General features: G+C 39.4%; 2 protein-coding genes across 3 annotated transcripts in view; both read right to left on the reverse strand.

Annotated features, from left to right (window-relative positions):
- The window catches only part of LOC138060663 (uncharacterized), an 18,296-nt gene extending 9,076 nt beyond the window's left edge, over positions 1-9,220 (reverse strand). The window contains exons 1-3 of one of the 2 annotated variants that reach the window (XM_068906498.1): positions 9,088-9,220; positions 4,322-4,975; positions 787-1,161 (exon numbers count right to left, since the gene is read on the reverse strand). In XM_068906498.1, coding sequence (XP_068762599.1) covers positions 787-1,161; positions 4,322-4,975; positions 9,088-9,151 — 1,093 coding nt within the window. In that variant the 5' untranslated portion in view covers positions 9,152-9,220. The remainder of the gene's footprint in view (positions 1-786; positions 1,162-4,321; positions 4,976-9,087) is intronic. The other variant, XM_068906499.1, reaches the window with a different exon arrangement.
- The window catches only part of LOC138060662 (uncharacterized), a 12,390-nt gene continuing 5,943 nt past the window's right edge, over positions 8,554-15,000 (reverse strand). The window contains exons 4-10 of the mRNA XM_068906497.1: positions 14,549-14,873; positions 14,076-14,192; positions 11,957-12,016; positions 11,270-11,347; positions 10,341-10,391; positions 9,865-9,922; positions 8,554-9,771 (exon numbers count right to left, since the gene is read on the reverse strand). Of these exons, the coding sequence (XP_068762598.1) occupies positions 9,757-9,771; positions 9,865-9,922; positions 10,341-10,391; positions 11,270-11,347; positions 11,957-12,016; positions 14,076-14,192; positions 14,549-14,873 (704 nt within the window). The 3' untranslated portion in view covers positions 8,554-9,756. The remainder of the gene's footprint in view (positions 9,772-9,864; positions 9,923-10,340; positions 10,392-11,269; positions 11,348-11,956; positions 12,017-14,075; positions 14,193-14,548; positions 14,874-15,000) is intronic.

Here is a 15,000-nt window from a genome sequence, read left to right on the forward strand (position 1 = left end):
CTGATGTGGACCTGCTATACCCACCCACCCATATACTTACAAAGGACAGCCACAATACCGGGAATTCACCACCTAAACTTTACCTTTTCCTTCATTTATTAAACAGTAGAAGCGCTACCTCCTTGACAGCCAAATATAATAATGATAATTAGGAAGGAAGGGAATATGATTATTATATTCCCTTCCTTCCTAATTATTATTATTATTATTTTTTTTTTATTTTTTATTTTATTATGTATATATTTTTGTTTTCCTTTCATTTAATTCCTGTGGTAGTGGCCATCTCGAAAGCATTTGCTACTATGGCCACTACGCACTTTTCCACTTTTTCTCACTCAAGTATAATTAGTCTGTTTCCTTCTTTCTCTTAATTGTTATGTCAATTATTTGTTTTCTGAAATAGTGCATAATAATAATAATAAATCTTAAATCTTACTCTTCTCGAACAGTGTGTGGGTTCTTTAACGTCCCACAGGGAACTAATGAACATGAAAGATATTTGTGAGACGGGGCCTACGGTTTATAGTCCTTATCCGAGAAGACTTGAAAGTCTTAACCATTTGCGGATGTAATTACAAAGGCAGCACTTTCTCCTCAGTTATTTAAAGACCCTGACTGTTGGTCCGGCCGGAGTCGAACTCACGACCTCCCGCCTGGCAGCTCGGTGCTCAACAAACTGAGCATCTGAAGATGTATGTTATAGCATACGAAACGTCAAGTCAAAAGTAAAATGCGCTTTATCACTATGTTTGTAGCCGCTGTTTGTTTTATGTTTTTCGTTTATACCTGTAACTGGAATCACTTGATAACTGGCCTTAAATCCCGGTTCCACTATCCAGTTGTCTGATCGGAATATAACGGTCATGTTGTTTCCACGAGACTTGATTTCACCGTGCGGAAAAGCTACTCCCATACAATACTTTCCTATCAGAATTGACGTTCCATTGGCAAAAGTCTCTCGAATGTCCACGTAGTCGCATTCACATGATGTGGAATGGCAAAAATCGACATTTTCCAATCGGAAATCTTCGAAGGTCAGTGAAATTATATAGCCGGAGGGGGCATTGATGTTCCATTCACACCAAACTTTGTTTTTGTAGTCATTCGGATAGTTGGGACTCCAAAAGGTGCCATTTAAAGATGAAAGGTTCCATCTGCAGGCTGAGGATGAAATGAACAAGTAAAAAATTGAACAGGAATATTTAACAATTATTATTCATTCAAAATATTTCCCCGTTTCTGATTGGTTAAAACCACACGCATAATTCACCAAAACCAGCTGCTGTTCACCAAATTTGGAAAGAAACTTCGTCATATTGAATCAATGACGCCAAAAGTGCAGCCCGCTGCAGATTATTTAACCGATGACGTCAAAATGACGTCAAAAGTGCAGCCCGCTGCAAATTATTAAACCGTTGACCGAAAAAAGCTGGGAACGCGATTGTGTTATTTTTGTTGAGCAGAAAAATGGCTGCGAGTAGGTTAATAAGTTTGAGCGAAGAAAATATTTTGAATGAATAATAAAGCAATTATTGAATTCGGCTTTCGTAGAATATGAAGAATTCTGCAGATGTCGGAGGATGTTATCCCCCTCGGCCTTCGGCCTTGGTAGATAACACCCTCCTCGACCTGCAGAATTCTTTATATCCTACTCAGCCTCATTCAATAATTGCTAATTATTGGACGAGGTTGAGCAAAATATCGTGATTTGTCAGGGGCACCCAACGACCAATTTGTTGGAAAATGTATTATTATACCCCAGTTAATGAAAATAAATGTTATTAAGACATTTTCAGGTGTTTTTTAGTGCTGCTGGGAAAACATTATCTGTTCCTTTTTCCCAGCAAGACACACAAGAAATTTCCCAGCCAGCTAGATAAAATTGGTTGGTTTCCCAGCCAGCTGATCAAATTTATTTCCCAGCCAGGAATTCCGCGCACTTTCAAATCCCTCGATCCAAAACGACCGAACAAAAGCGACAAAACCGGGACAAAAAGGTTTTTTTTCCGCAAGCGCAATCACTCTGACCAGCCGCCGTATGTTTGGGAGAGGGAAGGGGTTCTTTTTTTTTTTTTTTTTTTTTAGTCGTCCTCAGTCCTCAGAGTTTCTACTGCCACCTCGGATTGAAATGCTAGAAAAAGTCAGTAATTCCTAGGCAAAGCCTCTATCAATAACAAACTTTCCCAGCCAGCTCATCGAAACACCTGCATTTTTGCCAGCCAGCAAGATTCCTCTGGGGAACAGATAAAGTGAGGAACAGATTCGTTGGGTGCCCCTGATTTGTCAGTGGCGAGCAGATCAATTATTTGCCGAAGCCGAACGCTGAGGCATATAATTGATCTGCGAGACACTGACAAATCACGATATTTTGCGATAACCGAGGTTAATAGTTGTTTTATCATTCGATTACCGAGTTTGTTTTTTTGTTTCCGAGAAGCCCTAAGCCCGCTTTGCCTTGCAGAGTCCAGTAATGGCACCAATCTTAGCATAATTATGTTTGTAGACTTTAAGTTCTACTTACAGTCAAACGTTCAATAACACTAGGAATCATCAAAGCTGAAGAATTTCGCAGTTTTCAAAGCGTATCCTGACAAGTGAAGCTTTGGTGTAAAGCTCGCCATTCTGTTTTTTTGGCTTCAGCACAAAATCTCTTCAGTACAATCTCTTCAGTGCATTCGCCATCTGGCTTCGCGTCGATGACACGAGTGACTCTTCGTCTACCTTTCTTTCCTTGAGATACTTTCGAAATACGTTGAAATTTTGTTCCTTTCTTAGTATTCTCACTGTTCTTTCGATCAACTATAGATGTCGAATCATTCTCTGACAGCTCGGGGAACCCATCTGCCATTTTCTCACAAGGGCGTGATTTCAAATGCGCATGAGCAGAATATTATTTGCAGCAAAACGCTTATTTGTAGGCAGTTATTTGCAGGTCACGTGGTGGGCTCTCGGCCAATGAAAAGGAAGGGCAAAATACATCGAATGATAATTAACAATTATTCACCGAGCCTGAGGTGAATAATTGCTTTAGTATAATTGCATTGGTGATTATTTGAAAAATATGCCTTTTCTTTAAATAATTAATTTCTTCACCTGTCACCTCAACAAAAGGGCTTGCAGCAATTTTGAAAAAAATGACTTAGGTTATTACCGCGTCATAATCACCTCAACGGCCACCAATCAGCGCAGAGAATTTCAATAATCATCAATGTAATTATACTAATTAGCAGCTATTCACCTTCAAAGATCAGACCAAGAGACGATTTGATATGAGTTGATTTAATTTTATATCTGTACAGCGTTCCCAGTAAGTACTTGTACCTCAGTTGTAAATTCACTTCACACTCATCATCGTTAACGGTTCATGAGTTCAGAGACCCAAGGGATCCATTTTCAGAGACTAGGCTATCTTAAACAATGCAAGTCTCAATCTGTTAATAATTAAGTTTCGCTTTTCTCAATTTTTTGGATAACAAGTGATTATTTTAGGCTTATGATCATAGAATTGCAAATGGTTTGAACTCAAGAGTCATATAAAAACTCGTAATCGTAAATGGTTTGAAACCCAGGAGGTATATCATAACTAACTGAAGCACGATCGTCCGGGTGGGTGGCACTGAAAAGCAAGAAGAATTGTCCCTTGCTTGCACACCTTTTCCCTCGCGCAACGCTGGCTATTTGTCGCATTTATTGTTTATTGTTTACCTTAATTTTAAGGGACAATTCCCATGGAGAGTCAACAATAGGACATGGAGACCCTCAAACAGCTCGACCTCTGAGGGTCACTGAGCATGGCAGAGAAAAAGAGTAATGGAAGTGTATTTATATAAAGTGTGTTCACATGATGTCACGACCGCCATGTTGGTGCCCCTAAACAAAGAAAAGGCGGCCATGTTGGTGCCCCGACCAAATCCTCCGGGAATTTAACTCTATTATTATGCAAACGCTTCCTTTTGTTTTCGTTGAAAAACATGGCTGTTGATCACGTGAGTGAAAACCAGCAATATAAAGTGTGTTCACATGACGTCACGGCGGCCATGTTGGAAGAATGAAACAAAGGAATTGAACTCTCTTTTTACGAAATTCTTCCTTTTGTTTTAGTATCCCTGATGGTAACATGAGTGTAAACACTCGATACCGCATATATCACAGTTTAATTTCACGGTGGTTTACAATTCTCAGAGAGATAGACCACCAACGCTCCTACACTTCACGAAAAGTGTGTGTCTAATGTCCCATTGGTTTAAGCTTTTTATCACACATTAAAAAAAACTTTAAAAAACGAACTTAAACAAAATGCCGCTTACAAACAGAGGCTTACCTTTGTAATAACAATAGTAGATTTCCAGGAAATTAGAGCCGACGCCATAAGGGTGGGTATATCCCCAGCTATCGTGATTATTGTCATTCTCTGTATCGTACCGTATAAATTCTGCCGTGTGTATTGCCTTCAGAACTTCTTGGCATCGCTTGCTATTGAAAGCAATTAGATAAAAAGGTTCGTCTATAGGCAGCTCTATTGGATCAGCGACTGATCCCACATCTTGACAACAAAATGAAATCTTAGTATCTTGTTTGTAGATTCCGTTTGGATTACTCCCATTCCTGAAGTTTAAATTGAGTCCGTTTTTTCCGTTTTCATCATCCCACAAGACCCACCCTGGTTGAAGGCCCGAGGGGCAAGTAGATCCCTTCTTGTAGATGCAATAATTACCGTACGGCCAGGATGGTCTCCCGAGATCGACAGCGCTGGACTGGGTCGTCTTTATACAGAAGCCTCTGAGAACGTCGTTTGAATTTACAATCGCAGCACGAAGGTGAAAGCTTAAGGATGTGGTCGTTCGACTGTTGTTGTCCTCCAAGTCCTGGTATATGAATCCGGTTTGCCAAGAGAAACCTTTGGCTTTGGGGCAGCCGGAAGAGGCCATCGGTAGCCCATATTTTCCTTCAGGCCATTTTACATCAGATCTGGAACCTAAGGCGAGGGCGTAGCCAGAAAAAAAATTATGACTGAGGCCCTGTCCATGGTTAAATTCTCTCGGTAGGTATTTTAGGTGTTTATGATAATTACATTTTAAAGACAACACTGGAATACGTTTTATTTGTTCGCCTCATACTCGCTGCGGCCTTGTAAGGCGAAGACTTTGATTAAACTGATTAAAGCATTTGCCGCTAAGTGCAATGACGTTCTGGTTATCACACGACTAACCTGCGATCAGGCTCTATTTTAGTTTCGCGTGCTACGTAATGTGGAGTTGGCGAAACGAAAAATAGAGCCTGACCAAATTCCTCTTCAAAATTCCTTCCGCCCACCTTTTTTGATTGATTGACATGTCCTTCATCGGCCAATCAAATTTACTTCCATTACACCAATACACGCGTGGACGGCAGATTCACGCTATTTTGTTTTGACCAAAGTTAATTACCGTGGGAGGAATATTATAAACGAATTCGAAAGTTACCGTTGGCTTTAATTTGAGAAAAACACATTTAAAGCATGGGGAATGTTTTCGGCGACTATATTGCGGCAAAGGCCGGTGTAATTCTCCCTCCGAACTTCACTGAATATGCAATCTTTTAAGCTTGACATCTTAATTTGTAATTGAGATAACCTAGAATTTTGTCGTTGGACGGTTTGGCAATTGATTTTTAAAGAAAAAAAAGAGAAATACATTATTCCTTTAACGTGTTTGCCCATGAAAGTTTCTTTGGTGATTTTTTCGGGTAATATCTTCAGTTGCAGTGTAATTTTAGAATTGCGCGCAGTAAAATCATGATACGTTTGGCTGTTAATTTTTTGATGGAGTACGAACAGTAAGATGGACTCGCAGTTTCTTTTATTGTTGTACAATTGATCTCTCTGGAAACATGCCATTTTAGTTTCTGGAGTGTGAGTTTTAAGTTAAATCAACTGGAAATATTATGAAGTGTGCAAACAAACCGTGTCATGTACAGTAAATAAATAAAGCCGTTTGATACACAGATATTCAAAACATGCATTCGTGTAACTTGCGATTTTATCAGCATCTCCTCCTGTTGATATATATGTCCCTTGTCTCATCCAGGAAACCAATATGCATCGGCTTTTATCACCATTTGAAAGAACCAGCTATTTAGCTTTCAAAACATCAGGGAAGTTTGTGCCAAAGTACTTTCAACCCTATGGCCACAGAGCTCGACAACGGAATCGCTAATTTCACTCGTTCCAGAGATTCAAACCCGATTCTGGACAAGTTATGAGATATTTCAGATGGCATATCTCCATTTATACAAATAAAATCAAGTTGCACCGTCCACGGCATTGTAAGAACAAAAGGGAGCAAATTTCTTCGTACACTTATGGCGGATTAGTCTCGAGGACTTCGCGAGAGCTCCGCGCAATCACGATGGCATTTCACTTCCGGCGTTTCAACAGCCAATCAGGTCACGAGTTTGGTCGGCCAAAATTTGGCCGACCGTCCGGAATTCTTGAGAGACTTTTGGTCAGGCCCAATTTTAGCGAGCGACGACATAAGAGAACATATGGGCGAAGCTAAAAATGGGCCTGATCGCAGGTTATCACACGACAGGTTCAATTTCTCACTTCAAAAATGCTCCGCAATATTAAACACTTCGTTATTTTGAAGAATATATATTGAAGTGCATCAATATTTAAGAAGGCTCAAGCCAGTATCAATTCTTGCAAACAAACTGTATTATGATTACTTAGAACTGAGGATTGCATCTGTTTCACAAAATAACAATTTTATGGTACCATGTTAAAAAACCAATAACTGCTTAACAAGATGCACTCATTGGCTGAATTTATACTAGAGACGAATTATCCGTCAGAGACGAATTATCTGTCTGAGACGGATGATTTGTCTAAGTATAAATTCGGTACGAAGACGAATTATGGAGCAAAATTCGTCTGAGGATGATTCGTCTGTTAGCACGTCTTCAAGACGTGCTAACAGACTGGTAAATCGTCTTTGACGGATGATCCGTCTCTAAATTTATATCTAGACGGAAACGTAGACGGTTTTTTGACGAAGTTTCCACATGAGAGGGACTGGTTTCTATATTTTCTCAGGGTTTCCAGGGATGCCTATTTCAAGATGGCGTCCAGTAAAGCAACTGTTTCGTGAATACTCGTCAAAATTCGTCTTCGGATTTATACTTAGACGAATTATCCGTCTAGACGGATAATTCGTCTCTAGTATAAATTCGGCCATTAATCTGACACAATAGGTTACCATGGCAACATAAAAGCCATTTGAAAAACCCTAAAACAGATTCATAGCCACCTCGGCAATTGGAAAAATTTAAGGTGCCTCTGAATCCACTCCAGGGATTTTTTCGCTTTTTTTATGCAGTAAAGCCCCGCCTATACGAGCATTTTTCATGTGACAAATTTATGCGGCAACTCCATTTGATCGTGTACAACAATTATTGTCATGGTTAACAATTCGCAGTTAATGAATCACCAATGAATTTGGATAGCAGAGATAAAGCAGAAACAAGGCGAAGTTGCCTGGTCGTTCTCCATCGGCGCTCACTAAAAGGCAGGAAATTCCCACATTTTATATGACGAGTACAGTCGTCTACACGAGCAATTTTTCGAATGTGACAACCTTTATTTGTCACATAAAAATTGGCCAAATTTCCGCGTCTACACGTCTCAAGTGTGCTGAAGGCTTGACCAATCTAATTATTATGCATATTTTTATTTGAAGGGAAGCATTTGTCCAATGTCCATGAAACTTAACAGAAAGTTTTTTTATTGGTGTTGTTATTAATTTTCCAAAATATTTTGCATCGCATTTTGGTCACGTGACCTTGAAACAACTTATAAGGTTTATATCCTTTACTCAAAAATGGGGAACATTTGTACTTCAAATTTTTGAAAACGTTTGGCATTAACACGTTTAATACAACTGTGCCTACCGAATGCCGCCTTTTAATGTGGTACTCTGTATTTACCTTTTAAGATATTTGAATGTTTATCATGTCACGTGACCTATTTTCCTCAATTGTTCATCGCTCTTAACATGTGGACATGATTAAAAGGAGGCATGACAAAGCCCTTAAAAGGGGTCATCGAATAATCAAGAAACAAGATTGATATAATGTAGCTGAATGTTCCCCATTTTTTGAGTAAAAAATATCTCTTATAAGTCGATTTCGGGTCACGTGACAAGAAAGTGGTACGGAACATTTTGGAAAAGTTATAACAATATCGATAACTAACTGCTTGCCAAGTTTCATAGGCCCTGGACAAATGCTTTCCCTTCAAATAAAAATATACATAATAAAAAATATACATAATAATTAGGCTGCTCAAGCCTTATACACTTGAGATGCAAATAAAAATTGCCACAAAAAGTTGTCCCTGACTCGATTCTTGAAGTCGGTTTTGCGCGTTTGTTGGTTCTCTACTCTGCTCCGAAAGGTTTTTCCCCAAGTTCACCCTTTCATTTAAAGCAGCAATTGAATTTTCATTTTTAATTTCTAGAGCTGTTGATATTTATCTTATCAACTCAGATGATACAGCCAAACTTAAGGGCTGCACTCCGCGCTTACGCTGCACCACATCTTCTGGGAGAAATCCTCGAACCTTGATTCCAAGGTCATTGTTTAAGGACTTTAAGAAGAGTTAACAAACACCAATGTGTACTATCGTTTACTTTAATAAGAATGAATGGGCGTTCCCGGACCTCTGATTACGACAGAACTCGTTCAAAACACCTCCTCGATTCTGCCGTGTGGGTATATATCTTACATCAGAAAAGCGACTTCTTGAGAGATAAAAACATTAAAATAAAAGGAATGAATGCGGTATCTCCATGTTTATGTGTCCAGTCCACGTGTATGCACCATTTTAAACGACCTTTCAAACAAAACGTCTGTAAAAATTACAACTTAATTGATTTTGTGTACTTGTCTTCGTGAGGTTCCCCTAGACTCTTTCTCAAGAAATCATTGTATCAAACGGCCAGGTGAGTAATTTATATCACGATTAATAAACATTATAAGAATTACGCGATACACTTGGGAGCCATCCTATGGCAGGTACACACATCAGGCACACATCAAATGAAAACTTACCGTCTGTCTGAAGGACGGATATCATTATAAATCCTAAAAGACTCATTTCCAGTGGAGAATACATCCTTAAGTGCTTTAAAAACCGTTAGAATCTTATTTCAGTTTTACTTAACCTTGTCGGGTATAAGTCGGGTATTAATCACATGAATTAGATTCTGCGTGATTGTTGTTGTCACGAGTGTATGTAAAGCCCACGTGACAAATGCCTATATTTGGAAAAGTGTCCTTAAAGGTAAGTCAAATTGTCAGTTTTCAGTTTCGAAAGATAACAAGCCTGCCATGACACGTGTGGTACTTGAGCACTTAAGTAAACAGTTAAATATTTCACAGCATATTGATTTACTATTTATACACTTGTTGTGAGCTTTATTCTAGTTTACTTTTTATTGGCTGAAAGTTTCTTGTTTCTGTTTTTTTTTACTTTGCGTTGGTTTATCTCACGGTTAAGTGATGAACCTTTTGTTGTATAAATCCACTAGAAAAATTTCTCAAACTCTTTGCTTCAAGTCATCGGCAATTTATAGTGGAAAATACTTTCAAAGTTTTTTTTTTTGTCTCCATACGACATGTCGTAAGTTTATCAACCTAGCATCGTTGGTGGGCTCACAAAAGAAACGGAAGCTGTCGAGTTTTTCATGTTTGATGCTGATGTCATGCTCTAAACCTGGTTCATTTTGGACATATCTGGAAGTAAAAGAAAATAACTTTGAATTACTTAACATCACTTGACAAACAATATTCACCTCTATGAACAAGACCCTTGCAAAGTTCACTTACATTGTCTTCGTAAAGTGGATTTTCTGTTCTTGATTCTTCCCCGTTTGAGTGCTTATGGCTGCCCAGCAAAAAAATAAAGGTACATACAGTAGGTCTATATTGTACATCTTAAGACAAATGCTAAACTCTGGTCAATCACTTAACCACACTATAGACATTCAGAGACATTTTAAGCAGTTTTTTAAACAAACAGTAAAACGTTTAGATTGTGAATTAGCGCAATAGATCATCTAACTTGCTTTAAAACTTCCTGTTAGAGAAGATTTTTTTGGAGGGAGATACATGGTCTCTCGACTGCAGAGGGTACATTTTGGGTGTATCAAAATGTAATATTCGTATGTATTCCCACGCACGTAACGATATGCTACTCTTATGTTGCCTGTATGGTATTCGTACGCATTTGTATATACCCATATCTATGTGTGATTAACTCGCATGCCACAGGGTGTGTGGTGTTTTAGGACACAATCAATTACCTGTCGTACAAAGGATTGTCCGACAACTGCAATCTATCAGCTCGCTTTTCACTGAGAAGAAAACAAAGTCATGTCGTTAGGAACGGACCAGTCTGAAGGCAAGTACCTAGCTAAGCACTTATATGTACTAGGAGTCTTTATAGGTGGTTTTCACGTTACTTCATCGCCGCCATGTTGGTGAACCGCGAAAACAAAAGATCTCTCATTGGCTCCTTTTGTTCGTCCACCAGCAATTGTGCATTGCAGGATTGTTATCTGTGTCTCCAGAGATTGGTTGCAGACCACTTATTTAGGATTGAAGGGCGCGGCTCGACGAGTTTCCGAAAAATGTATGTATATAAGGTGCTTGTGGTCCACATATGATCAAAGAGCACAGCACCATAGCACAGCGAGTTGCAATTAGCTTAGAGTCGACATTCGATGACGGAGGAAAAACGGAGGAGTATCCGGAGTAAAACCTTCAAATAGGGTTGAAATGACTAAAACTCAGCACACATACGATGGCAAATGCGGGAGGGGTCGATGGTGACCACTGCGCCATCCTCACTCCCCAAGAGGTACGGCATGCACGAGGTTTCCCATGTCACCCACTCAGATATCAGCCCCGTCCAACAGGACCTAAAACTTCGGTAAACAGGTGGCACCCGGTGTATTCCCGTTTGGGGGATGGGGTTGGGCAATGCCCGAAAAAACTCTTGAAAATGTACACCGCTGGTACATTTCGTTTCGTTTCGTTTTCTTTCAAATTTTAAACATTTTTTGTGCTGGCTTGCACTCTCTTAAATATAAAATACAGATAATTAAATCTCCTGAGTATCGTCTCATGGTTTGTGTTGAAAAAAACAAAACGCACAAGAGAATTAGGTCTATTGTGCTCGTCAACGCCCAAGATTCCTTCTTGTACTGCATCTCAAAATATGGGTTTGTACCTCGCAATACAGCACCCTTGATTACTTTCCGTCTGTTCCATCTGTTGGTGCTTCTCCGGAATATAAATTTCCTCTTTTCTGAAGCAAAAAAACAGAAAAACGAATTGTGGTTACGGTTTTTTTTAATCCACTGATCAACAGCTGAATTTTAAGATGTTCTTATCCTTTGGCGAGTTTTTCTCTTGGAAACCATGGTGCTAAGTTGGAGCGACGTGGAGCACATAAATTCGATATCAAACGGGATGATCATATTAATTGACTCTTGGAAAAAAATCTTAGATTGTGCGCGTTTAACCCCTTCATTTAGACTCAATGCTTGATGATTTTAAATGTAAATTATCAGTCAAGTTAATAGTTAGTATATGTGCCTATGAAGGTTTTAGAGCACTCAGAATCGAATAAAAATTCTGTGAACCACCGTAGAATAATTATAAGTTATAAGTTAACGGAATCCTGTAAAATCATAGGCGTTTGAGTGTCCAGAGTTCGTATGGGTAAATTAATAAGAATAATAATAATATTAATAATAATAATAACAATAACAACAACAACAAATTAATCTAAGTCTTAGTCTTAAGCATTTACAGTCGAGGACAGTGCTATTCTTAATTTTGAACTCTGGAAATTTCCCCACGGTTTGCCAGAAGGGCTATGTACTCAGACGTAATGTATAAAAACTGTCAATACCTCTTATGGTATAGGGGGTTATCGATAAGTTTGCCTTGTAAAAGCTGCCCTTCAAGTTCTCTGAAAAAAGAAAAACATGACATTCTAACATAATAAAAAAGATATTCTTCTGTTGAAGCAAGAGTGAAGTAGATAAGAGTGTTGTTATGGCATGGGTGGGCTCCCCACCACAGTCACAAGTGAGTCTATTTTTAGAATACCGCGGTTCCCGCGAAAATTAATTGTCATGTTCCTTAAAAAAACATGACAGAAGCAATCACGCGTGACATGCCTTCTCCTGATTGGTTAAAGTGGTGGTCCTTTGTTTTCGCGCGCAAAGTGTGCCTAAAAATAAATCCATTTGTGACCGTTCTGGGGCAAGACCGCAAAGTGATAGAGAAACACTCTTATCTAATTCACTCTTGATTGAAGCCACTCAGTCAGGTTTTACCCTGTGTTTTAGGAAAAAGAGCAACAATAAAATGCACTATACTAAACTAATGATTTTCTCGTTTAAGAAAAGACAACCTTGACAGCTTGAGTTGTTATACGTTCCAACTCAAATACGTTTTCCGATTGGAGGAGAACGTGTCACGTGCCATGCATCGGTCAAAACTCACTAACTGCTGAGGCAAACAATTACTTGAACTTTCATCTAGCACGTGATCAGGTTGTGCACCTTTCGCCTCAGGGAACATTACTGTTTCCCTTGGGGCCAATCACTAGGTGCTTATTTTGTGCAAGCGGACGCAACAAACCCCAACAATCCAAGGACATGTAGTGTATTGTGGGAAGGATACGACAGGAAGGAACTTACAAAATGCGCCTGCCATCTTGTTTTCGCATGTTAATGCATTGCTGTCTCCATGGAGACCATATGTAATGCGCGTGCGTGGCCCCAACAATGTTGGAAGAGCTGTTGCAAACGGGTGAAACATTGCCGCGCTACGCTTCAGCGATCACGGAACAAAAGAAATTTCCATAAGGTCGCAATAGTAGCAAGTATGATAAATACTGTAGGAAACAGACAACTCTTTTAAAAGACATGTTTCGGCATGCTTATGCCATCATCAGTTTAATGAGTTCCTAAGTGTGAACAGTTATAAAGTCTACGGGTAGGTGAAAAAATTATTACAACATGACGTAATACAAAAGCGGGTACTATGTTGTAATAATTTTGTAATAATTTTGTAATAATGTTGCAATAATTTTTTCATCTACCCGTAGACTTTCTAACTGTTCACACTTAGAACTCATTAAACTGATGATGGCATAAGCATGCCGAAACATGTCTTTTAAAAAAGTTGTCTGTTTCCTACAGTAACAAAAGAAATGTTGGGAGTTGTTGGCTCAAAAGTTGACCAGTTTCAAACTTCGTGCAAAAACTCCCAACAGCACGCAACACCATGCAACAGGGTGGGCAAACCGACGCAACATGTAACACCCAACGATGTTGGGAGTTGTTGGCCAACAATGTTGCAATGTTGGGAGTTGTTGGCCAACAATGTTGCAATGTTAGGAGTTGTTGGCCAACAATGTTGAAATGTTGGGAGTTGTTGGCCAACAATGTTGCAATGTTAGGAGTTGTTGGCCAACAATGTTGCAATGTTGGGAGTTGTTGGCCAACAATGTTGCGTCCGTTTGCACTGGGCTTAAGGATGCAGAACTTGGTGGGAGTAAATGTCTCAGAAAAACAAATGTCGACTAAACATTCTATTCATATGAACGAGGTATAAATAAAGAAACAAACAAAGTGCAAAATTCCTGCAAGTGTTTTTTGCTTTCCTTTTACAATGCTTCCTCAGGAGAACAACGAAAGCGGCTACTCTGGTCACATTCCATAAAGATGGACTGGTTATGGTACTCTGGAAACTTCAGAAGCGAAAACGGTGACATCGCTCCTCATGTTAACTTGACCGCGACCATCCGAAATCTTTTGTCTTCGGTTCACAACTGAGTTTTGAATAAAGCAATCGATAATTTTGATTGGCTGTCTTTTACAAAAAGGATGTGGTTTTTTTGTGCATGGTCAGGGCCAAAGCAGCGAACAAAAGCATAAACAAAGAAACTTTCAAGTTTCATAACCATCTTCATATATTAACTATGCCCTGGTGCGAAAAGGTGAGCCAGACTTCTTTACCTGTCTGAAGTCAGACTAGAGGAGGAGAAACTGGATCTATTGAAATTCCTCTGGCTGCTGTAGGTTACCAACCCAAAAGGTTGGCCGTTTTGATAAGACTTTGTTGGAGAACAGTTCCTGCAATTAGAGGTTAATTAAAAAAGCTTGTCATGGAGGTCATTAGAATGACTCGACCAGAAACCAAATTTCAAGGTTTAAGGGACTTTAAATGAGAGGGAAATGTGAGCTACTATTCTTGTAGGTACAGAACTCGGAAATCGCAAAAATAATCAGCGAATGTTTTCACGAGAAACTTTGATCAACTAACGATGGTAATTTAGTTCAAGAGTTCGGGAATGACTAGTCTATTACGAGTGTCTTCATCTTCCGAGTGAACGAGTGACTCAATTCCGTATAATCTAAGGTATAAACTCATCCTTTAGTCGACAGTGGAGGAAACTCAAAACTTGTGTAATGGACTAGATATACCATACCTCTTCATGAGTTTAAACGCCAAGAAAACAATTCCAGTTATCACTACAACAAAGGAACCAATAACGGTAAAGAAATACTTCGGTGGCAGACCCATAATTTGACCCGTTGCTGGCTTCGAGAACCCAGAGGACTCGTTCAAGTGATTAAGGGGTGATCTTGATGCTGGTTCTACCATGGTGTTTCCTGGCTTCTTGGAACTTAATCTGTGCGGTTTTGGAGTTGATATCTTGTTGATAAAATATTCCTGCACCGTGCCCCGCGTAGGTGGTGAAGATTTTGCTGACAGTGCCCTGTTCCTTTCACTGGTGCTTTTGTTTGACACACCTTCGGATAAAAAAGATAAGTGATATTTAACAATTAGACCCGTAGCCCGCAAGGGCTACGGGTCAATAGCCCATGAGGCGAAGCCGAATGGGCTATTGACCCGTGGCCCTTGAATACATCCTGCTAA

The sequence above is a fragment of the Montipora capricornis genome, chromosome 8 (assembly GCF_036669925.1).
Source record: "Montipora capricornis isolate CH-2021 chromosome 8, ASM3666992v2, whole genome shotgun sequence".
In the NCBI taxonomy this organism is placed as follows: domain Eukaryota; kingdom Metazoa; phylum Cnidaria; class Anthozoa; order Scleractinia; family Acroporidae; genus Montipora; species Montipora capricornis.